We start from the raw sequence: 24,528 nt of genomic DNA, 5'->3' as shown, positions 1-24,528 counted from the left end.
GCACTTTCTGCAGCTGCAGGAGTTCCTGTACCTGCAGCAGCGGGCGGCCCAAGCCCTGGAACTGCAAAGGAGCGCCCAGCTGGAGCGGCTGAAGGCGCTGGAGTACCGGGCAGAGATGGAGGAGAAGGGGAGCAACTGAGGCCTGAAGGCCGCGGGCAAGGCTGGCCTGGTCACCGCTTGCCCCGGGATGCTGCTGCGGAAGCCCCCCGCCTGGCTGCCGGCCCTGCGAGCATCTATGGCAAGGCCGTAAGCCCGCTGCCATCGCCCGCGCCTCCCCCATGGCCGCCCTGAAGGCCAAGGTCATCCAGCAGCTGGAGGACGTGTCCAAGGCGCCTGCCTACGCCTACCCTGCTACCCCCAGCTCCCACCCCACCAGCCCGCAAGGACAGCAGCCCTCCCTGCTGTCCACCCCGGGTATCACCCGCAAGGAAGAGACCCCCGACAACGTGGTGGAGAAGAAAGACTTGGAGAAGAAAGCCCCCAGCACCTTCCAGGCCTTGTTCTCAGATATGCCGCCCAGGTACCCTTTCCAAGACCTGCCACCGCACTACCGGAGGCCCTACCCTTTCCTGGGGCAGCCCACAGCAGCCACTGATGCGGATGGCCTGGCCCCTGATGTGCTGCTCCCAGCTGATGGGACCAAGCGCCTGACACTCGCCCGAAGACAAGTTCATCCTCCTGTCCCCCTCCAAGATCCCAGAGCCGCTGCGGTAGGGCCCGGAGGAAGAGCCGGGAGGCGAAGGTGGAGGTGGAGGCTGTGGACGAGCGCCCCGCAGAGCTGCCGCTTCCGGAGTTGCCGCAGCCACTGCCCGCCACAGAAACCATGGCTACCCTGAGCCCTGCAGGCAGATGCGGAGGTGGCCCGTTGGAGGCCCAGGCGCTGAGTGCCACAGGGCAGGGCTGCACCGAGCCCTCCGAGTGCCCAGACTTTGCGGAGGGGCCTGAAGCACGCGTGGATTCCCCGGGCCGGACAGAACCCTGCACGGCCGCCCTGGACCTGGGGCTGCAGCTGACACCTGAGACACTGGTGGAGGCCAAGGAGGAGCCGGTGGAGGTGCCTGTGGCGGTGCCCGCGGTGGAGGCAGCGCCGGAGGAAGGCCTGGCCCAGGCGGCCCCAAGGGAGCCCCGGCTCAGCCTAGAAACTTCGGACTGTGACGTGCCCGCCGGGGAGGGACAGTGCCTGAGACTAGAGCCCCGGGAGGCCGTGCCTGTGCCCGGCAGCACCTGCTACCTGGAAGAGGCAAGCTCTGAGCGGTTCCTGCCTGGCCTCGAAGACCCACTGGCTGGTATAAACGCCCTGGAGGCGGCCATGGAGCTGTCCCAGGCCAGGCCTCTGCCCTCCCCAGGTGCCCCAGGTGCTACTGGAGCCCAGGCCTTGGAGAAGCTGGAAGCTGCCGAGAGCCTTGTCTTGGAGCAGAGCTTTCTGCACGGCATCACCCTGCTGAGCGAGATCACAGAGCTGGAGCTGGAGAGGAGGAGCCAGAAGGTGGGAGGTGCGGAGCGGGCCCTGGTGGCGCAGCCCTTACTGGAGAGCCTGCTGGCGCCGGCAGCCACATGCTGAGGGAGGTGCTGGGTGGGCCCGTGGTGGGACCCGCACAAGAACCTGCGGCTCCCACGGGAGCTGAAGCCCACAATACGTACAACTGGATGCGCAAGAAGGAGGAGCGGATGTACCCCATGAAGTCGTCCCTGGAGGACATGGACGTCCTGGAGCTGGACTTCCGGATGCGGCGGGCCGAGGTCCAGCGCCAGTACAAGGAGAAGCAGCACGAGCTGGTGAAGCTGCAGCGGCGCCGGGACTCCGAGGACAGGCACGAGGAGTCCCATGGAAGCTTGGCACGCAGGCCGCGGAAACAGACCCACGCCCCCGAACGCCCTGTTGCCCCCCCCCCCCGCAAGAGGGGGAAGAGCTGCAACAGTAGCAGAAAGCTGAGCAGCAAGTCTCTGCTGACATCAGATGACTATGAGCTGGGAGCAGGAATAAGGAAGAGACACAAAGGGCCCGAGGAGGAACACAATGCCCTCACTGGAATGGGGAAAGCCAGGGAGAGGAACCAGACTTGGGATGAACACGAGGCGTTGTCTGACTTCATAAGTCAGCTAAAGATTAAGAAGAAGATGGCCAGCGACCAGGAGCAGTTGGCAAACAAGCTCGACAAAGGCCCTCTCCCTCACCAAGCAGGACAAGTTGAAGTCACCCTTCAAGTTTTCGGAGAGTGCTGGGGGGAAATAAAAAACTGGCAGGGGCTGCAGCAGGTACTTACCTCCTTATGACAGCCTGCTGGGCAAGGAAAGGAAGGTGCTGGCCAAGGGCCTCGGCCTGTCTCTGAAATCTTCCAGAGAAAATAAACACCAAAGGGCTGCCAAAGCCAGGAGGATAGGGGTGGGTTTCAAGGCCAGAGGCCAGCCCAAGTCGGCCCATTCCGCGTTTGCCTCCGAAGTGCGCAGCTACTCTTACAATACGGACTCAGAGGAAGACGAAGAATTCCTGAAGGAGAGTGGCCCGCCCAAGGCCCCTCCAGCTAGCTGCAAACTGACGACTTCCCTCCTGTGTGGCATGGTGTCAAAGAACAGCAAGGCAGCTGGTGGCCCTTAGCTGACCAAGAGGGCCTGGCGCCCCGCCGCCCCCTCCCGGACTCTGAAACCCAAGCTGGCCACCTGCAGGTAGCAGCGGTTTTGTTTGCTGCTTCGAGAGGCTGAGGTGCATTCCTCCTTCAGCGACTCTTCAGAGGACTCATTTGACTAAGGTTACTATCTCCAAACACAAAATACTTTCCGTGTTTCCTAGCGAGAGAGTGCCTGCGAGTGAGCTAGAGGGAAGCGAGTGGGCGCACGGGAGAGATGGTGGGTGAGGAGGCCCGTGCGGATGGCCGCAGGAAGGCCGCCATCTGGGTTCTTGGCAGTGTTGCCTGCTGTATCGGCCAAATTATTTTTATTTTTGCTTTGATTTTTACTGTGTCATTGTGATAATATCACCGACTAGCTCTTTTTGAGCTATTACATGGACTGCTTCTGAGTCTGCATTTTTCTCCACTTTCCCTCCTCTCTGCCCTCCTCCCCCTACCCCGAGTTCCCCCCGACCCCCATACTCACCTTTTCTGCCCACCCAGAGACCCCAGGCTTGGGTCGGGCTCTCTTTGGTCACGGGCCCAGTGGGGGCTTCCCGAGAAACATTTTATAAATGGAAATCTATCACGTGGGCGTGTGACTTGATGTTTGTACTGAAATTTTGGTAATACCCAGCTTTATTAAACATATTGAGTTAATTTATAACAACAACAACAAAAGGTGGAGGTGATAAAAATGGTTGCAAATTCCTGGGGAGTAGGCATTAATAAAGAGGTCAAAGGCTCACAAAGGCACTCTTTTTAAAGCCTCTGTTTTGATACATTCATGTAACTGTTTACCCAGATCAAAAGATAGAACATACTAGCAACCTGGAAGTGCCCCTTGTGCCCCTTTCATGTCACTGTCCATCCAACCATGATTAATAAATCTCTAGACTTCTAAAAGCATAGATTATCTTTTATTTCTTTTGAACTTGATACAAATGGAATCTCACAGAATATGTTCTTTTGCTTTTTTTTTTTTGCTTAGTATTATGATTGTAAGATTTAAATATATTGTTCTTTTTATTGCTGCAAAATAGTTGATTATGTGATGATATTGCCATTTGTCCATTCTGTGCATGAGCATTTGAGTGGTTACTGACTTTTGGTTAATAGTGTCACTATTAATATTCTAGCACATGTCTTTTGGTAAAAAAGTAAAATAAATCTATATGTATACATAGCATATATGTATACACACACACACATATATATATATGTATATATGTATGCTTTTTTGGGGGGTATATACTAAGTAGTAGAATATGGGAATCATAAGAATGCTCAGTCAGTAGATACTGCCAGACAGACTTCCAGAACAGTTGTACCAACTGATACTCCAACCAGCAGTAAATAAGAGTTTTGGTTGCACCATATCTTTACCAACACTCGATGCTGTTTGTCAGCTTTTTCTTTATCCTTTAAATATGCGAAAGGAAAACAAAATCTCAGGACCCCAAACTCACTTTGCCAAAGGGAAAAGTTACGCTTGGAAACTGAGTCTTGCAAAAAGTTGCCTTTCCTTTTGTTCCTAGACAGATAGCTGCAAGATAGAAGGCCTCATGTCTCCCAAGGGGGCCTCCCTCACCCTGACAATGTAAATTAACAGCTCTTCACAGGTACAAGACCATGGAAGACTAGAAATCATCCCCACCTACTCCTCTGCACCCCGCCACCCTAAGATAAGGTCATATTTGTCATCTTCCTCTACTGTATGTTTACTTTATCTTATGTAAAGTGCAGATTTACTGAGCGCCAGACAAATACAGAGTTGACTGTTCCCTCGACCCCAGCTTTTCACACAACATGTGATACCCTCCCTCTTTTTTTCCCTTTCACCTTTCTACCCCCTCTTGCCCCTTTTCCCCTTTAACTATCAAAGTCCTAAAAACCCTCCATGGAAAAAGTACAAGCCACATAGCCTACTGTGACTTGTATCTCTTTCCAGGCATTTCCTCAACCTTGGCCAAATAAACCTCTAAACTGATTGAGACCTGTCTCAGATACTTTTTTGGTTTCCAAATATATTTAACTATTGCAGTCACTGCTTCCATGGGTTAAGCTTCATACTTTAAGCAGGGTTTCTTTGTCTTTCTTTTGCATCCCTAAGATATATAAAATCTTACAAATTCTTTCTCTGCCTTCAGATAGAAAGACTGGTTTGGCTTTTGGCAGCAAACATTTAGGGGGTACTAGGGAGCTTGAAGAGATGGCTAGCTCACAGTGTCTGCCATCAGGAGACACATAGCATGCATTTCTGGGCCAGATGGACAAATGCTCTTGAACCTACTGGTCAGGAGCAGGGAGCCTCACACAGGGTTGGAGGTTTCTTCCAATCTTCCAGTCTAACTGTTAGCCTTAGACCTTTCTGCTAGTTGAGAAGATTCTTTCTTTGAAGCATTTGTTCATACATAACAATAAGTAGCCTTATTTAGCCCTTCTTGACAAACTTGATGACTTAAGGAAAATACATTTGACTCTGAAATTTAATTCAACTGCTGAGCTGCCTGAGAATTTCCAGATATTTATTTCTGATTGCTCGGTGGCTTCGAAACAGTAACTAAAGGTGTACTGTGGGATGCCTGTCATGTGAGAAGTCATTTCTTTCATGTGTCAAGAGTGTGTTGCAGGCATTCTGCAGACAGGACATTGTGCGCTGTAAGAGATTTTTTCAGAGACACCAATATTGCTCCTTTACAGAAATTCGGAACTATCCGGGCAGATTTGATTGAACAGATGAGATTCAAACAGAGACTGAAAGTGATCCAGACACTGGAGGATACTACGAAACGCAACGTGGTAAGTCCTTTGAGAAATAGCAGGCAGCCTTTGTCGTCTTCCTTTTTCACACTCCTGCTGGCTGTGAATTCCTGCCTGACAGAACTGAAAACAATTTGAAAGGGGAAAATTAGGGATTTTCCCAGCATGACACTTTTTGAGTTTGTGAAATTCATTTAGCTTAATATTTTTATAGGTACGAACCATTGTGACAGAAACTTCCTTTACCATTGATGAGCTGGAAGAACTTTATGCTCTTTTCAAGGTGAGTTTCAAAGTAAATTCATGCCCATTCAAAGGAGTAATAATTCAGTAATAATTCAGTTAGTTCTTGATTTTTCTGTTAAATTAAGGGATAATATAAATAGGAAGCTAGAGCTGAGAGTACAAAACTGGAGTACTTAATATGAAAATAAACATTCTTATAACCAATTTAAGTTGATGTTTTAGTTACCTTGTACTCCATATAATATTCTAGTTGTTTACTTGAACCTAAAAAAATAGGTTATTGCTTCATAATACTTATGAAAAACAATGGTGATCAAGTTTAAGTTCTGCTTGAATTCTTGCAAATTGTGATTTCCTTCCTATGTTAAGCTGTAAAAACACCCTTATGTAGTTAGAATAAAGTTGTTTAAATGCCCAAGGAAAAGCATAATTGGTTAAATTTCTGTGATTTTCCTTTTCTAATTCAGTCCCTACCAATCTTTATTTTTATTTTTATTTTTATTTTTGAGATGGAGTCTCGCTCTCACTCTGTTGCCCAGGTACAGCTGGGATTACAGGCACACACCACCACACCTGGCTAACTTTTTCTTTTTTTTTTCTTTTTTTTTTTTAGTAGAGATGGGGTTTCACCATGTTGGCCAGACTGGTCTTGAACTCCTGACCTCCGCCTCAACCTCCCAAAGTGCTGGGATTACAGGTGTGAGCCACCACACCTGGCCCCAATCTTGATTCTTAATAAGAAAGTATTATGGTCATAAATAAAGCAAAGTACAATTTTTTCTTTTGAAAAAAATATTTTTGTCATAGGTGTCATCAGCATCAGAGGTTAAAATGTGATAGTCAACAGGAAAAAAAGTTTAAAATATGCCTTTTATGCAGGTGCCAACTTCATCACAATTTCTAGTTACCATCAGAACTAAATTTGGCTGTTTTGAGAATTGCAAAGATAGTACAGGAGGAAATAGAAACGAACATAAAAGCCAGAGTTGAACACTGGTATTCTACATCTTACAGTCAGAAAATGTGGTTGCTTAGGACTGCTGCTCTTGCTGATGTCGCCCACTGCCTGTTCGCCACTGGAGGGCACCACCTTTTTATTTATGTTGGTGTCACTAGTGCCTGGTAAAGTGCACTAGTACTAATACTAGAGTCTCTGCCTTCGTAGGTGTTCCAAACATGTGTGTTGAATTAATAGATAAATTAGTGATCAGTTCTCAATATAACGCAGTCCCTGCATTCTTCTGATGAGGAAACCAAAGCCCAGAAAGATGGAGGCACTCTAGGTGTCCAGGCTGGTTGGTGGTGTGCTTGGTGCAGCATCAGCATTATCAACATAGTGGACAATGGTGCCCCTGCCAGCCTGCATCTGGCACTTGAGGGTGCAGTCTCTGCAGTGTGCCAGCTTATGAATATTTTATTCGTACATGTTAAGCACCTGTCGCTAATTTTTCCACGTAGTATAAGTTGGAGATCCGTAAGGCAGGAGAAAACAATGATGTGATTGAGATCAGGTTTTTAAGGGATGCTGAGGACCAGAAGAAATCTTCACAGGGCATGGGGGGCAGGGCCAGGATTCTGCAGGGAGCTAAATGGAAGTGGAAGTAGCAGCTGGAGGCAGCAAGAGCATGGACAGGTAAGAGAAAGGACTGTGACAGCGGACAGAGGAGGCCGACTCGGGGAAAGCAAAAGGAGGAGGACCGGGGCTGGCTGTACAGAAGTCCTGGATCTGGAAGTCATTGAAATCACATCTTTTTTTTTTTATCTTCTTTGAGACAGAGTCTTGTTCTGTCACCCAGGCTGGAGTGCAGTGGTGCGACCTCGGCTCACTGCAGCCTCTGCCTCGCGGGTTCAAGTGATTCTCCTGCCTCAGGCTCCATAGTAGCTGGGAGTACAGGTGCCTGCCACCACACCCAGCTAATTTTTGTATTTTTAGTAGAGGCGGGGTTTCACCATATTGGCCAGGCTGGTCTCGAACTCCTGACCTTGTGATCTGCCTGCCTTGGCCTCCCAAAGTGCTGGGATTACAGGCATGAGCCACCGTGCCCGGCTGAAGCCACATCTTAACCTGGGCACTGCTGTGCTCTCTGTTCTGTGTACCTTCAGATAACAGCCGTGTCATTTGAACCCTGAGGATATGCTGAGGAAAGCATTTTTCTTATACTCAAAACCCTGCCCTAAGGTTTGTTGACAGCACAAGTTCCCCAGCTCTATTGAGGACCCAGAAGAACCTGAGACTTGGTTGGTATCAGGGATGGGACAGAGTCTCTTCTACTAAAGAATCCAATATAAAACTCCAGTTATGGACACTTTGTGGAATCATTGTACCACTTTAATTGACTTTCATTCATTTTCTCAAACATTTATTGAGTCATCACTATGTGTTAGTCACCCTGCCAGACTTTTTAGTACTTTAAAAAGCCAATTTCTAGAGCCAGGTGCAGTAGCTCATGTCTGTAATCCCAGGTACTTGGGAGGCTGAGGTGGGAGGGAGGAGTTCTAGAGCCCAGGAGTTCTAGACCAGCCTGGGCAACACAGCAAGACCCATCACTAAAATATGTATATGTTTTAAATTAGCCAGGTATGGTGGCACACATTTGTAGCCCAGAGGCTGATGTAGGAGGATCGCTTGAGCCCAGGAGGTCAAGACTGCAGTGAGCCAGGATCATACCACTGCACTCCAGCCTGGGCAACAGAGTGAGACCCTATCTCTTAAATTTTTTTTAAGAAAGCCTATTTCTGGGTATTTTTCTGGAGATACAAAGGAATGATGCAGTCCTCCTCCCAAGGAGCTTACTGCACAGACTTTTGGATAGAACTTGAGGAGAAAAGGTTAAAGAATGCACCCTAAGGCAGATCTCATGGAAAATGTGGTTCAGGGGCCCTTTGCCCTGGTTTCTCTTGAACTCTTTCCAAATTAGCCCTTCTGTTTCAATCTCTGGGCCCGTAGTCCCCAAATGATGGTCTGTGGGCTCTCAGCAAGGAACAAGGGAGATGGTCTGAAGGGCATGTTTTATCCTAATGGTTGTGAGCACCATGAAAGTGTCTGCACCCATGTTCAGGCCGGGTTCAGAGTACTTGGGGTGCTTAGGAGGAAATGCTTTGGGTAACCTTTGTCAACCGATGTAGCTCAAGGGGTTCCCTCCTGGAGTATATCACCAACACCACGCTGCCCACAGAGGGCTGCTGGGCTCCACTCATGCTCATTCAGAGTACAGCTCAACCCAGCAGGCCACTCTGACCTCAGCTTCTGCCTCCCTGCCCCTGACACACCTGCCTCCACCCTGCAGCCAGGAATGCAGTCCCAGGAATGCAGTCCCAAAGCCCTGCAGAACTTTGACACAGTTTCCTTTACTCTCTCAAGGTCGCCTTGCAAAAAACCTGACTGGTTCTGCTCACCACCTCTCCTTCCTGCTCTCTTCCCTACTCCCACTCCTCTTTTTAGCTTTTTCACTACAATTCCCAATAAACAATTGTGAAAAGTCATTTATCTTCATTGCTCCTTTTCTAAGGGAGAGCAAAATAGAAATACAACATACAATTGACTCTCCTCTTTTTCAGAAACCCTAGGGAAAAGAGAAAGATTTTCAAAAGTGCTTTTTTTTTCTTCTTTTTTATTTTTATTTTTTTAAGACAGGGTCTCACTCTGTCGCCCAGGCTACAGTGCAGTGGCACCATCCCAGGTCGCTGCAGACTTGACCTCCTGTGCTCAAGCTATCCTCCCACCTCAGCCTCCCAAGTATCTAGGACTACAGGCATGTGCCACCATGCCCAACTACTTTTTAAACTTTTTTTTTCATAGAGACAGGGTCTCAGTATGTTGCCCAGGCTGTTCTCAAATTCCTGGGCTCAAGCGATCCTCCCACCTGGCCTCCCAGAGTGCTGGGATTATAGGAATGAGCCACCACACCTGACCAAAGGTGTTTTTTTTTTTTTCTATTACCATATTTATTCATGCTTATAGTGAAATATTCAGACAATACAATATGGAAAAAGTAAAAATGATGTCCTCCTTTTTATGCTCCTCCTTTCTCCCCCACCTGCCACCCAGAGTTAACTATGAATGCCTGTGTGGGTTTGAGGTTGTTCTTTCAGAACTTTCTAGCGCATGCTTTTTTGTGTGGTCTTCCTAAAAGGAGTGGATATTTCTACCAGAGTCACCATGACCTCATGAATAAAGAGGCTGCCTTTTTTCCAAGGCCAGCAACAGGAAGCCCTTTGCTGGGTCCAGATCTCTATTCTGCTCGCCAGAGTGGTTCCTATGCTGATAATTTTTCTAGAGCTATTTACAGGTGTGTGAAATTGGATGATCACACACTTGTAGGTTGAATACTGTGTGACTGTGATCTTATTTATGTGATTTTGGTGAGCAGGGAAGCAGGGGATTATGTATGATACATGGGACATTAAAGCGGAAATTAAGAAACACAAAATCTCATCATGATTCTGCTTTAGCTAACTGGTTGGTTGACCTCATATGAGCCACATAAAGTCTGGACTTTACCATTGTCACCTAGAAAACAAGGTGGTCACATTACCTAAATTCCTATCTTTTTCGAGTAGCATTCTATTTAAGCTAAAAAATTTATTTCTCTTTATGGGAGTTAGTTCTAAAATGTATGTGAGTGTGTAGGTAAAGGGGAAGAGAATGTGGTGGGGGAGAGTTCCCTTTCTTTCTTCACCTACACCCAGTAATTGAAGCAGACCTTCCAGACGTAAACTGCAGAAATGGTTGGTGTGGAGGCGGTGAAGGGCTGGGCAAGTGGAGGTGTGTGTAGAACTAAGAGACCAAGGGGGCCCTGAGGCCACAGCCCTGCCCCAGGGGATGCACACAGATTGACCTAAAGCCCTTTCCAAACTGGAGGATGGGCCTTTTCTTTCTGGTATTTGCTGCAAAAGAGGGTCCCCAGTGATCATCCATTCTTTTTCAGGCAGAGCATCTCACCAGCTGCTACTGGGGCGGGAGCAGCAACGCACTGGACCGGCATGACCCCAGCCTGCCCTACCTGGAACAGTATCGCATTGACTTCGAGCAGTTCAAGGGAATGTTTGCTCTTCTCTTTCCTTGGGCATGTGGAACTCACTCTGACGTTCTGGCCTCCCGCTTGTTCCAGTTATTAGATGAAAATGGAGACTCTTTGATTAACTTCCGGGAGTTTGTCTCTGGGCTAAGTAAGGACGTGGTACTGTTGCATGGGTTGGGATGGGATGACGGAGCTGTGCCTAGTGTTGCCCATGCTGCCCTCAGGGCTACAGAAGCACAAGGGGAGGTTTGCAAACTGATTATAAAATGTGTTTTTCATGAACATAGTATATGGATAAATCATTGCCTCTACATCAGACAGCCCTCAACACTAGTTAAAAATACATTATTAGAGAATTCACAAGACAGTGAAATGACAACATAAACACTGAAACCACAGACGAGATAGTTCTACAAGAGACAAATGTTTGAGTTGGTGGATTACTTCTATTTGACAAAAAAAAAATAGAATATTTTATTGAATATGTATAATTGCATAAAACATCTATTTCATAATAAATTTTATATGTAATTTCATACTTTCATAAAACATTATGAAATGTTTTTAATAAGGGAGCATCACAGCAGCCCTGCGGCCTAAATGGAAGTCTTTTCTCTCCCTTTTGCTGGGAGGAGTGACCTTCCAGCAGGAGCAGGCCCAGCCTCACCCCACACCTCACCACGGCGTGAGGGCAGCTACCCATCAGCTCCCTGTCTGGCTTGCTCACTGCCCTACATATGACTGCCTTTTTGGACTCTTGTTCTTTTTATAACTGGGCACAAAAGCTTCATGGTAGTGGAGCCTGGCCCACCTGACGTAAGGTTGAGAGTATAGAAGGCATTATGCCAGAATGAGGTAAGAACAATTTTTTTAAAATTCTAATTGTGCTACTCTATGACCTTGGGCCATATGCTTTAAAAAGTACCCAAGGGAAGAGAAAATGTCAGGCATAGAGCCAGCATTTCTAAAGAAGGTCTTTAATCTGTAAGAGTTATATCTAGAAGACATAAAGGGCAGAGGAAGCTGATGGTTTTTTAAAAAGGGAAGGGATGTAGGTAAGGTCCGTTGAGGTTAAAACAAAAGTTGTATAAAGCACTCATCTATACGCTTAAAAGAGGGGACATGGGATAACTCACATTTATTTAGAGTGCAGATACTGTTGTGATACTTTAGAACGTTTACTATATTAATCTAAACAACAGCTCTTAGGTGTAATAATGATAGTGACAACTGACATTTATACAGCATTTACTGCATGCCTGGCACTGCCCTAATGCTTTTTATGTGCACAGTTCACATGCATTTAATTTGTCTAAGGGCATGCAACTGTAAAGTTTGTGTTTGATTCCACATACCCAAGAGGCACAGTTTGTGCTGTTACTCTTATGCTTCATTACCTGCCTGCTTGCTACTATTATCTCCATATTTAGCTAAAGACATAGAAGCTCAGAAAAGTTAAAGTAACTTGTTGGAACATTAGTTTTTAGCAAACCAATAAATATCTGTTATTGAACTGAAATGAGAGGCACAGCTAATACATGCTGGACCCAGGATTCAAACAACGGCTATCTGTCCTGAAAGCTTATCCTTTTCTTACTGCTCTGTACTGAGGATAACAAAAGGGCATTTTTTAGGAAGAAGGAGGCAGTATTAATTTTTAATTACACAAGTGATATATAAGTACAGTCTGCTTTTTTTAAAAGTGGCACAAATCAGATAATGCTAAAGACCTCTTTGACGCTATGCTAATCTTTTTTACTTCCAAGGTAATTACTGCTTGTCATATAGGTATCCATCAAAAGAGATATTAAAAAAAAAATACCTTTGGGCAAAAATAAAGAGGAGAAAAAAGAGACAGGTTCTACATGTAGAAAGTGACAGAAATAAACAAAAATATGTAATTTACTTAAATTCAGTCAACTCCAGTAAGGAGAATACTTTTTAAAATCTTCAAGAAGGAAAAAGGGGCTTGAAGTCCAGCATAGAGAAAACATTGGAAAAGAATATTTAGACTTCAAAATGCAGTTGAGTTCCTGGGCAAAGTAAACTATACTCCAGATTAGTGGGAGAACTCTCAGATGTGGTTGTAGAGCTGTTGGCAGTTACATTGGTCGGTTATACTTATGGAGATGGGAAAGTCAAGCAGAAATGAGAAATTCTATCTGTGTTTAAAGAAACTAAAGAATGGGCCAGGCCCCGTGGCTCATGGCTGTAATCCCAGCACTTTGGGAGGCTGAGGTGGGTGGATCACTTGAGGTTGGGAGTTCAAGACCATCCTGGCCAACATGGTAAAACCCTGTCTCTACTAAAAATACAAAAATTAGCCAGGCGTGATGGCAGGTCCCTATAATCCCAGCTACTCAGGAGGCTGAGATACGAGAATCACTTGAACCCAGGAGGCAGAGGTTGCAGTGAGCAGACATCGTGCCACTGCACTCCAGCCTGGGCGACAGAGCAAGACTCTGTCTCAAACAAAGAAAGAAAGAAATGAGGGGTTTCTGTCAGAAGCCATAAATTAGCTGTATCTCTTTTTCCAACAGTGTGGCTGAAACTTAGAGTCTATAAACACAGCATAATGAGTCATGATGCAGCCGGTCATTGGATAAATAATTCATTATCAATGGGAAAGGTGAAAGTATATGGAAATTGGTGATTGTGTAACTGGCTGAACACTGCACCCAAAAGTGTGATGAGTAATAAGTTCATTTCAACTGAGAGAGCATTCACTAGTACCCTTGGACCCAGCATTTGGACTCTTTGCAGTTGCATCCTTATTTGCACAATAGAGTTAACCATCAAAACTAAATGAAACAATTCAAGTAAAGTTCTAGAAGTGTGTCTGGCTCAAAAAAATGTCGATTATGATTGTCACTATGATTATTACTCATTCTCCCCTACCGGATTCAGCGGACACCTTGAACTATGAAGGCAGAGAACGCTTACTGAATGGGTGGGGCCACGTGAAGGTGGAAGAGATAGCCAAGGGTATGTTAGGTGACAAAAGGAGGTTTTTAAAAACTATGATAGGCGGAATTGTAACTGAACCCAGGTTTGGCTGCTCACCACTCAAAAAACAAACTCAAGAGACAAGAGTTTCTTGGGTGGGAAGAAAAGCAGGTTTATTCTGACAGCCAGCAAATGGCGAAAATGGCAGACTAGCATCCTAAACTACCATCTTATGTCAGTACAGATTTTAGGCTCTTTTTGTGTTAAGGGCAGGGGAATGAGAAGCAGTTGGGATCAAGAGGTGACAGACAACGCAGACATCTGAGCACCAGCAGGGGTCCGAGAAGGTTGGGAACTTCTTTGTCTTCAGTCAGGTTATAATGCTACCATGAATCTTTAACAAAACGGTTTTTTGCATACTTCTCCTTCAATTTCAGAGTTAATTTTTAAAACTACATGATTGCTGTTTTTGCATATTATCTTAGTGCTCTAAAATTATCCTAGCCTACATGCAGGTAAAGGTCCCTTAAACAAAACTTGAATTAGTTATGTTAGTTCTTTTGCTGTTTCACTGTTACAAAATGATCGGTGAAAAAAAAAATTGGTAAGGATAAATATAAGTTCTTTTAAAGAAATAATTGTTAAAGAACTAGGTAGGATGTCTGCATGTAGTATAATAGTGGTTTCCAGCATGGAATCTAGAGTCAGACAAATCCTGGACCTGTCACTTATGACCTTGAACAAATTACTTAACCTCAATAAGCCCAATTTTTCTTATCTGTAAAATAGGAGTAATAATTGTGCCCATTTTATAGAATTGTTATGAGATATAAGTGGGATTATACATATGAAGTAATTGGCACAGGGCTTAACACAGAGTGGATGGTTAACATCTGTCATTTTCATGATTAGTTTTATTAATCATGCAAACATCTGGGAGTTTAGTTAACCATGTGATCATCAAGAAACTCCACTGTGAGAGTGTGAACACTTGAATTCACACTTAGGCTAGAGTCAGGAACAGTTCCCCTATTTCCTGGAGTGGCCAAGAGGCTTCTGAACTCATTCCAGAGGGATATTGATTGAGAAATTAATGCATAAGGTAGATGTGGATAATAATAGGGAAGGATATGCAAATCACATCATATGAGAAAATTGAAAAAAATGGAAAGATCTAATCTGAGAAGATAAAGTTGCCCCAAAAAGATAAGCTTGAGGAAGACAGGACAGCTGTTCTTAAAATCTGAAGGATTGTTTTGTGGAAGAGTTGAGACACCCATTCTGTTTTGCTTTAAAGAGTGGAATAAGACAAAGAGGAGTAGTTCTAAACCATTTTTGAGTCACGGACTCTTTGAGATCTGATAAAGACTGTGGACATTTTCTTTCCCCAAAGTAACATATGCACATAAATAAAATTTTGCACTTCGAGGGGTTCACGGACTTCATAAAGTTGAGACTACAGGTCTTAAGGGTGATTAGACTAAAAATTACAGGAGAACTTTCAGTATTTAAAGAATACAGCTTGGAATGAAATGCCTCTGGTTGTATTGAGTTCCCCATCTTTGAGAATGTTTCAGCAGATGCTGGAGTCCTGTCTCACAGGGGTGTGTGAGAGGAGATCCTACATTAAGTGGAAGGTCAGACAAGATAACCTGTAAGGTCCCTTCCAACCCAGATTCTATGATTCCTATTTTTCTTCTTTTTCCAAATCTCATTTATCTTTAGGTGCTCTGAGAATAAATATTTACGAAGGATTTTCTGGTTCTAGCAATAAGTATGGACTTTGAGGGGAAAAGTAACAGGATTCTTCTGATTGAAGCTATGGTGATATAATGACCACTAGGTTCGGATAAATTAAGGAAATAGGAGCTCAAAAAACAATTGAAAAGGATTTCTAGAATGAGTAATTTGAAGTGATATCAAAACATATCTTGGAATTATTTCTGAACTCTAATAGTTATTTAAGATGTTGTGCCCCAATCACATGACCTTTCTCATTAATAAAGCTAGTTTGTTAGGTGCCAGGCACTATTCTAGGTGCTTTATATGTTTTAACATTGTTCGTTCTGACATTTCGTGGAGTCCTGACATCAAGATCACCGGTAGAATCTTCTAGTATCATCTCACCTTACAGAGGGGAAACCGAGGTACAGAGAGTTTAACTCTCCCAAGAGTACGTAGTACATGCAGAGGATTTGAAACCAACCATCCTGGTTCCAGCTCTTAACCCAAACAGGTCCTGGCAAGGCCTTTTGCCACACAATGTCTTGGTTGGAATGTGTATGAAGTAGACTTTTTAGAGGAACACTAGGCCTGGAGTTTATTAGCACATGTGATGCATTTCACATTGGTACTTATGTGACTTCTAGGTGCTGCATGCCATGGGGACCTCACAGAGAAGCTCAAACTCCTGTACAAAATGCATGTCTTGCCTGGTGAGTGAGCTACATGGAGCAGCACATGTGTCTGTAACCATGACCTGGCTTGAAGTCTCTTTTTTAGATGTAACCTGATCGTCCTCTTTTTGATATACACCATCATTCGTGAGTCACTAAGAACTAACTGAACAATGACAATTTCCATAAGTTCTTGAATCAGCATGCACTTGATTGTATGGTCATTTACCTGTGTGAAGAGTGAGTTGTAACAGAAAAGAGCAGGCAGGCATCTGCAAGAGAAAGAATAAATAGCACTTGGTAACACCTGGGATACAAGGATTGTGAGCGAGAAAAGGAGCATAGGAACATTGACAGGAGCAAGTGGGGAAAATGGTGAGGTTTTGAGTTCAATTTTAAACAAGGTTGGTACCGGTTGGGATCTATCTAGCAAATACTTTTAAAAATGAGATGAGATTGGCACGAACAATAGAGGTAGGATAAAACTAGATTTGGGAATTCTCTTTACAGCATACAGTTTCCTAAAATTTTGTTGATAAAGCATTATTCCATACAACTTGGAAAATTCTGCATACCACAGAAAATATGAAGGAACACTTTGCTGTGGGGCTGTTAAAAGGGAAGATGGAGTTAGAAAGGGAGTGACCCCCTCCACTAAGGTTTAGAGACAGTAGCCACTCAAGGCCCCTCAGTGATGTGACCACTAAGGTTTAGAGGCAGTAGGCACTCAACGCCCCATCCCACCTTTGTAACTTTAGCTTTTAATCCCCACTTATGTCATTTTATTTAATAATTAAGCATACTTTCACTGGATCATGGCCCTACCAATATGATAATTATGTTTCCTCCCCTCCCTAGAGCCATCCTCTGATCAAGATGAACCAGATTCTGCTTTTGAAGCAACTCAGTACTTCTTTGAAGATATCACCCCAGAATGTACACATGGTAAGTGACTTTTCTCACCAAAGATACTATATTTGTTTTCTACGGAGCCCTCCGTTATTGGAAAAAGACTTGCCTCCAAAGCTAGTTAATCAAAGAAGTATGTAAATGTGGTTGCCTTAACTGGTTACTTTCCTTTCCAATTTTTGATATTAGGCAACTATTGGGCAGCAGGTACGTCAGCCCACTGAAGGAACCGTGTACATTGTTTCCCAGTAGATTAGGAAACTTGTGTCCTATAGAGCTGTATACTTTGCTGCCCTCTTTCTGCTAGGATCAGCCTCATTAATAATATCCTGTTAGGCAGCCATCCGGAATTGGAACTAGCATTTCTGTCAGAAAGCATTCTCTTATATCTGTGTTTGCTCTATAGCAGAAATTGGCAAACTATGGCCCGTGGGCCAAATCCAGCCCACCACCTATTTTTTACAGCCTGTGAACTAAGAATGGTTTTTTACATTTTTAAATGGTTTTTAAAAATCAAAAGTAAAATATTTTTGCCACATGAAAAGTATATGAAATAGAAACTTCAGTGCCTATAAATAGTTTTGTTGGAAGACAGCCAAGCTCATTTATATATGTATTGCCTATGGCTGTTTTCGTGCTGAGAATTGAGTGGCTAAAACAGAGACAGTATGACCTACAAAGCTTAAAATATTCATTGTCTGGTCCTTTACAAAAGACATATGCTGACCCCTGCTCTCTGTGGATGATAGGTCTACAAAGATGTGATTCAACTCATATATGTCTCCAAATTTGTATATTAATTCATATACTGTTTTGTCTTACATTAATCTAGCATTCTCTTTTGGCTTGCTACTGCAGTAAGTTACTCACCTTCTAATTCATCATTAGGTCAACTTTATCAACTTACCTAAGTCCGAAAGTAAATGGAGGTTTCTCCTGGGTTCTTTTGCCTCTTAAGTTTTGCCATCCCCAAATAAGCACAATATAGACCTGCTTTTGGACCGTAAGCACCAAAGTGATTTCTGTAGAGGGAGTGAGCCAGGCTCAGTCTTATGACTGGCAATACAAGTTGAGGGTAGGAGCTTTGGACAGAACACTAGCTATGTATAGTGTTGTCTAGGTGAGTGGAGCCAGGTTCCTATGTGAGTCTCAGTTTCCTTTTGTGGACATTGGAGATGATAGCTATCATATTGGGTGTAATTAGGACCTAATAAGAGAATGTAATAAGACGTTTTGCATAGTGCCTTAGTGCATCCTACATCTTCTTAATATTATGTATTGAAAGTAATGGCAAAAACCACAATTACTTTTCACCAACCTAATATCATCAGCAGTCACATTCTGGCTACAAAATGTTCTCCACACATTTCTTAGTAGACAATCATCTCAGAAAGGGATTCTCTTGCATTAGAAATGCTTCAGAAATGATCGCATGCCAATAGCATGTAATATCCTTGAAAGATGCTTTTTGAAGAAGGTTTTCAAATGCCAAAGGTGCTATCGCTTTGCGTGGAAATGTTTCAGGTACAGGTAAAATAAGTAAGCCAAAGCTGTCTTAGAATCTTACCATATAAAGATAACTAATAATTAACCTTGAAATATTTCAGTTTTTTATTCAAATTATACACATACACACACACCACAGATATATGTATATAAAACTGGGATCAAACTACCTATACAGTTTTATATCCTGCTTTTTTTTTACTTGAAATCCAGTGAGAATATTACTTTGTCATTAAAATTTCTTTGAAAACATGTTTTTTAAATGGCTATATAGCATCCACTGCATGAACTTACCATACATTAAATATTTTTTAAATATCCACTTGTTTCCTACATCATTTTCAACATTAAGAGGGGAGGAATTTCCCAACAATACGTAGTACACTTTCCTCACTGTATCTTAAAAGCTGCTGAGATTAATTTGACACATAATACAGTAAAGGCCATATGTCTGGCTGACCAGCCAGCTTTGGGTGGTTGAAGAAGTGCTGGAATGCACCCTAACAGCTGTCAAACTGCATGGGAAACTGAGGGCATTGTACACCTCTCTATTTTGAAGTCCCTATGTGCCCCGTAATGTCTTGTTTTAAGAAGACAAAACAGTTGTGTGTTCCTTAAAAGTCATATTTTTGAAGTACCAAATTACAAATCTGAAGTAGTTTTATAGCACGTAACATTTTAGCAAAAAAAATTTTTTCTCTCTCCTACCAACATAGATTTTAATTTCCTTGAAAGAGTGAGTTCTTGATCTTTTGCAGGGCCTGGCAAAAAAAACCAGTCTCATATATGCAAAGTTAAATGATAATGTAGAAAAGACAGGAGAGAAATCAACATTCATTTGGGCAAGCACTACATTTTTTAAGTACTAAAAGCTATGTGGCATTATCCCATTAATTTTTTTTTTTTTTTTTTTTTTTTTTTTTGAGATGGAGTTTTGCTCTAGTTGCCCAGGCTGGAGTGCAATGGCACCGTCTCGGCCCACTGCAACCTTTGCCTCCTGGGTTTAAGCAATTCTCCTGCCTCAGTCTCCCAAGTAGCTGGGATTACAGGCACGTGCCACCACATCTGGCCAATTTTTCTATTTTTAGTAGAAACAGGGTTTCACCATGTTGACCAGGATGGTCTCGAACCCCTGACTTCAAGTGATCTGCTCACCTCGGCCTTCCGAAGTGCTGGGATTACAGGCATGAGCCACGGTGCTTGACCCTCCATTTTATTGTACACTGAACCCCAGTTGTGAGAAAGAATTCTGCAGAGATCCTTTACCTGGAGATAGTGTTGTCAGATAAAATAATGGGACATGTAGTAAAATTTGAATCTCAGATACAAAATAATTTTCTTAGTATAAGTATGTCCCCTCTAATGTCAGAGTTATACTTGTCCCCCCAAAAAATTGTTGTTTATCTGAAATTGAAATTTAACTGAATGTCTTATTTTGTTTTGAGGAGTTTGTTTGTTTGCTAAATCAGGCAACCCCACCTAGAGAGTCTTCTATTTTCCACTACAAATGCTAATTCCACGGTCATATTATATAACATTCTACTTTTTTCTTCTGAATTATTTCTTGGTAGTTGTTGGATTGGATAGCAGAAGCAAACAGGGTGCAGATGATGGCTTCGTTACGGTGAGCCTAAAGCCGGACAAAGGTACAGATATTTTCTTCTATATGTTTACCTTCTTGCTGGTTGTACACTTGTTTTTTGGCCTGTAAGCACTTACTTCTTGACGTTTGGGTTGTAGGGAAGAGAGCAAATTCCCAAGAAAATCGTAATTATTTGAGACTGTGGACTCCAGAAAATAAATCTAAGTCAAAGCATGCAAAGGATTTACCCAAACTAAATCAGGTAAGTGCCTAAAGTTCAAATCATTCACTTCAAACCTGGACACTCTTTTTTCTATGACTGAAAAGTCATCGATAAATGTAGACTCAGTACCCCTCAAAAATAATAACTTTGGGGCCCGTTAATTAGTATCTGTTTGGACCTATTTTGTGCATGTATTTGTGCATCAAAAATATGCTCCATTGTGAGAAAATGGCTTCCTCAGAGGAAATGTGAACCACAACATATTCCATTTTGAGAGTAAATGCATCTTATTCGAATCATTAAAAATCCCCTCAGATACTCGAAAGACAAACACATTGCTGTTTTCGGATCACCGTGCTTAGCTATAAAGGTGTCTGCACATTTTCCTTAAAAACCTGGTGAAATGAGGAAGAAAAAAACAATATAAATAATTATAGGCTGAAAATGCTAAGTTTTGTAATTGAAGAACAGAAGTCATCTGGGTGGAGACTGAAAGCATTAAAGCATTACTTCTGTCCAGGGAGATGGGGCATGTGTCATGGGAGGAGGGATTGGAGCTGACCTTGGAAAAATTGAGGTGCATGCTAAAGTGTGTAGACGTGAAAAGAGATGAGTCTCGGATTTCCTTAAGACGTTTCAAAAAGGAAAAAGAGAACAAGAAAAAAGTTACTGAGACAAATGTATGACATAGTCCTTCTTGACTCTAGGTGAGCTGTACATGGATGTTTACTTTTTCATTCTGACTTACATAGATGTTTGAAAATTTTCAAATTAAAAAAATGGGAAAATAAGCCGGGTGTGGTGGCTCACACCTGTAATTCCAGCACTTTGGGAGGCCAAGGCAGGAGGATCACTTAGCCCAGGAGTACAAGACCAGCCTCGGTAAAATGGCGAAACCCTATCTCTACAAAAAACGCAAAGATTAACAGAGCATAGTGGTGTGTGCCTGTGGGGGCTGAGGTGGGAGGATCATGTGAGTCCAGGAGGTTGAGGCTGCAGTGAACCATGATTGCACCACTGCATTCCAGCCTGGGCGACAAAGAGAGACCCTGTCTCAAAAAGAAATAAAAATTAGAAATGGAAACATCAATAAGAGACTTTAAACATGTCCATCCAGCCTAGGCGGAGGACTTTCCAGGGATCTTTAAGCATTCCCATGTAAATGGCTTTATAGTCCACTTCAGTGCTGCCTCTCTGCTCCCCCAAGATTTCACATTGTGTTTTTCCAAATCGCTTTTCAGGGGCAGTTCATTGAACTGTGTAAGACAATGTATAACATGTTCAGCGAAGACCCCAATGAGCAGGAGCTGTACCATGCCACGGCAGCAGTGACCAGCCTCCTGCTGGAGATTGGGGAGGTCGGCAAGCTGTTCGTGGCCCCGCCTGCAAAGGAGGGCGGGAGCGGAGGCAGTGGGCCGTCCTGCCACCAGGGCATCCCAGGCGTGCTCTTCCCCAAGAAAGGGCCAGGCCAGCCTTACGTGGTGGAGTCTGTTGAGCCCCTGCCGGCCAGCCTGGCGCCCGACAGCGAGGAACACTCCCTTGGAGGACAAATGGAGGACATCAAGCTGGAGGACTCCTCGCCCCGGGACAACGGGGCCTGCTCCTCCATGCTGATCTCTGACGACGACACCAAGGACGACAGCTCCATGTCCTCGTACTCGGTGCTGAGTGCCGGTTCCCACGAGGAGGACAAGCTGCACTGCGAGGACATCGGAGAGGACACGGTCCTGGTGCGGAGCGGCCAGGGCACGGCGGCACTGCCCCGGAGCACCAGCCTGGACCGGGACTGGGCCATCACCTTCGAGCAGTTCCTGGCCTCCCTCTTAACTGAGCCTGCCTTGGTCAAGTACTTTGACAAGCCCGTGTGCATGATGGCCAGGATTACCAGTGCAAAAAACATCCGGATGATGGGCAAGCCCCTCACCTCCGCCAGTGACTATGAAATCTCGGCCATGTCCGGCTGACACGGGCGCCTTCCCAGGGGAGTGGGAGGAGAGGGAGGGGAGGGACTTTTTTATGTTCTTCTGTGTTGCGTTTTTTTTTCTTTCTTTCTTTCTTTTAAATTAAATATTTATTAGTACCTGGCTTGAAGCCTAGTGTTTTCATAATGTAATTCAATGAAAACTGTTGGAGAAATATTTAAACACCTCAATGTAGGTACAGTACACTCTTGTTGCGGGGAGGGGATTTACCAGAATACAGTTTATTTCGTGAATTCTAAAAAACAAAAAGATGAATCTGTCAGTGATATGTGTGTATTATAACTTATTAATCTTGCTGTTGAGCTGTAGACATGGTTTAAAAAATAGTACTGTTTAATGCTAAGTAAGGCAGCAGTCATTTGTGTATTCAGGCTTTTTAAATAAAATTAGAGCTGTAAGGAAAATGAAAAGCCACAAATGCAAGACTGTTCTTAAATGGAAGGCATCGTCAGCGAGGGTAAATCCTATACCACTTTAGGAAGTATTAAAAATATTTTTAAGATTTCAAACATATTTCATAAAAGTCCTCTATTCAAAATCGTATTCCACAGATGTTCCCCTTCAAAGGGAAAACATTTGGGGTTCTAAACAGTTATGAAAGTAAGTGATTTTTACATGATTCCAGAATAACACTTGTATTTGACCAATTTAGACAGATACCAGACCAATTTTGCATTTAAGAAATTGTTCTGATTATTTACCTCAACTCATTAGAATTCATTGAAAAGTAACAGTCTTTTGTCACAGAGAATCTGAAAGTAGCAAAGACAGAGGGCTCATGACAGGTTTTTGCTTTTGCTTTGCTTTTGTTTTTGAAAGAGTAAAAGTACTGACACTTCTGATACTGGATGTTTAGCTTCTTACTGCAAAAAAAAGCATAAGTGAAACAGTCAACTTTACCATTTCCGTATTCTCCATAGATTTAAGAAATTTATACCACATATAGCATATGACCATCTTTCCATCAAATCAATGTAGAGATAATGTAAACTGAAAAAAAATCTGCAAGATAATGTAAATGAATGTTTTAAAAACAGAACTTGTCACTTTATATAAAAGAATAGTATGCTCTATTTCCTGAATGGATGTGGAAATGAAAACTAGCGCACCTGCACTTTGAATTCTTGCTTCTTTTTTATTACTGTTATGATTTTGCTTTTTACAGATGTTGGACGATTTTTTCTTCTGATTGTTGAATTCATAATCATGGTCTCATTTCCTTTGCTTCTTTGGAATATTTCTTTCAACACATTCCTTTATTTTATTATACATTGTGTCCTTGTTTTAGCTATTGCTGCTGTTGTTTTTTATTCTGTTTACAGGATGATTTTTAAGCTGTCAAATGAAGTAGTGCTAACCTCAAATAGGCTAAAAGTGAACAAATAAAATACATCAAATACTCAGATACAGCTTTTTATCTTTGTGCTTGAGTTCCTGCCTGAGGCAATAACATTATTCTTTTGACAACTTTTGCAGGGGAAATTGTATCAGGCAACCATTTTGATTAAGTAAATAAATTTTATAGGCAAACCTATAGAGAGAAATACAATTTGTAGTATATCAATGACTATATTTAAAATAAGGAATACAATTGTTATCAATTATCTAACTTAAAATGCTTATCCCTAATGATCAGTGATAGTGAGCTTTTTAAAATATGCTTGTTGGTTGCATGTCTGTCTTCAAAACCACAATGAGACACCATCTCACACCAGTCATTAAAAAGTCAAAAAAGAACAGATGTTGACGAGGTTGTAAAGAAAACAACACAAATATACCATTGGTGGGAGCGTACCTTAGTTCAACCACTGTAAAAAGCAATGTGGCAATTTCTGAAAGAGCTAAAAACAACTACCATTCAACCCAGCAATGCCATTACTGGGAATATACCCAGAGGAATATAAATCATTCTGCTATAAAGACACATGCATGTGAATGTTCATTACAGCAGTGTTCACAATAGCAAAGACATGGAATCAATCTAAATGCCCATCAATGGCAAATTGAATACAGAAAATATGGTACATATACACCATGGAATACTATGCAGCTATAAAAAACAAGATCACGTATTTTATGGGAACATGGATGGAGCTGGAGGCCATTATCCTTAGCAAACTAATGCAGGAGCAGAAAACCAAATACTGCATGTTCTTACTTGTAAGTGGGAGCTAAGTGATGAGAACACATGGACGCAGAGAAGGGAACAACACACACTGGGGCCTCCTTGAGGGTGGAGGGTGGGTGGAGGGAGAGGAGCAGAAAGAAATAACTATTGGTTAATAGGCTTAGTACCTGGGTGACAAAATAATCTGTACAACAAACCCCCATGACACTAGTTTACCTAT

General features: G+C 43.2%; 1 protein-coding gene across 2 annotated transcripts in view; it reads left to right on the top strand.

Moving 5' to 3' along the window:
* TBC1D9 (TBC1 domain family member 9) overlaps positions 1-23,585 on the top strand; it is a 134,680-nt gene extending 111,095 nt beyond the window's left edge. For both annotated transcript variants that reach the window (XM_003257743.3, XM_030816182.1), the window contains 8 exons: positions 5,310-5,408; positions 5,584-5,652; positions 10,544-10,784; positions 15,952-16,017; positions 16,837-16,923; positions 19,965-20,039; positions 20,134-20,237; positions 21,440-23,585. In XM_003257743.3, coding sequence (XP_003257791.1) covers positions 5,310-5,408; positions 5,584-5,652; positions 10,544-10,784; positions 15,952-16,017; positions 16,837-16,923; positions 19,965-20,039; positions 20,134-20,237; positions 21,440-22,162 — 1,464 coding nt within the window. In that variant the 3' untranslated portion in view covers positions 22,163-23,585. The remainder of the gene's footprint in view (positions 1-5,309; positions 5,409-5,583; positions 5,653-10,543; positions 10,785-15,951; positions 16,018-16,836; positions 16,924-19,964; positions 20,040-20,133; positions 20,238-21,439) is intronic.
* The last annotated feature ends 943 nt before the right edge of the window (positions 23,586-24,528 follow it).

This window comes from Nomascus leucogenys, chromosome 7b (assembly GCF_006542625.1).
Source record: "Nomascus leucogenys isolate Asia chromosome 7b, Asia_NLE_v1, whole genome shotgun sequence".
Taxonomy (NCBI): Eukaryota; Metazoa; Chordata; class Mammalia; order Primates; family Hylobatidae; genus Nomascus; species Nomascus leucogenys.
The sequence above is the reverse complement of the archived record's forward strand: the minus strand, read 5'-3'. Positions and strand labels throughout refer to the sequence as shown.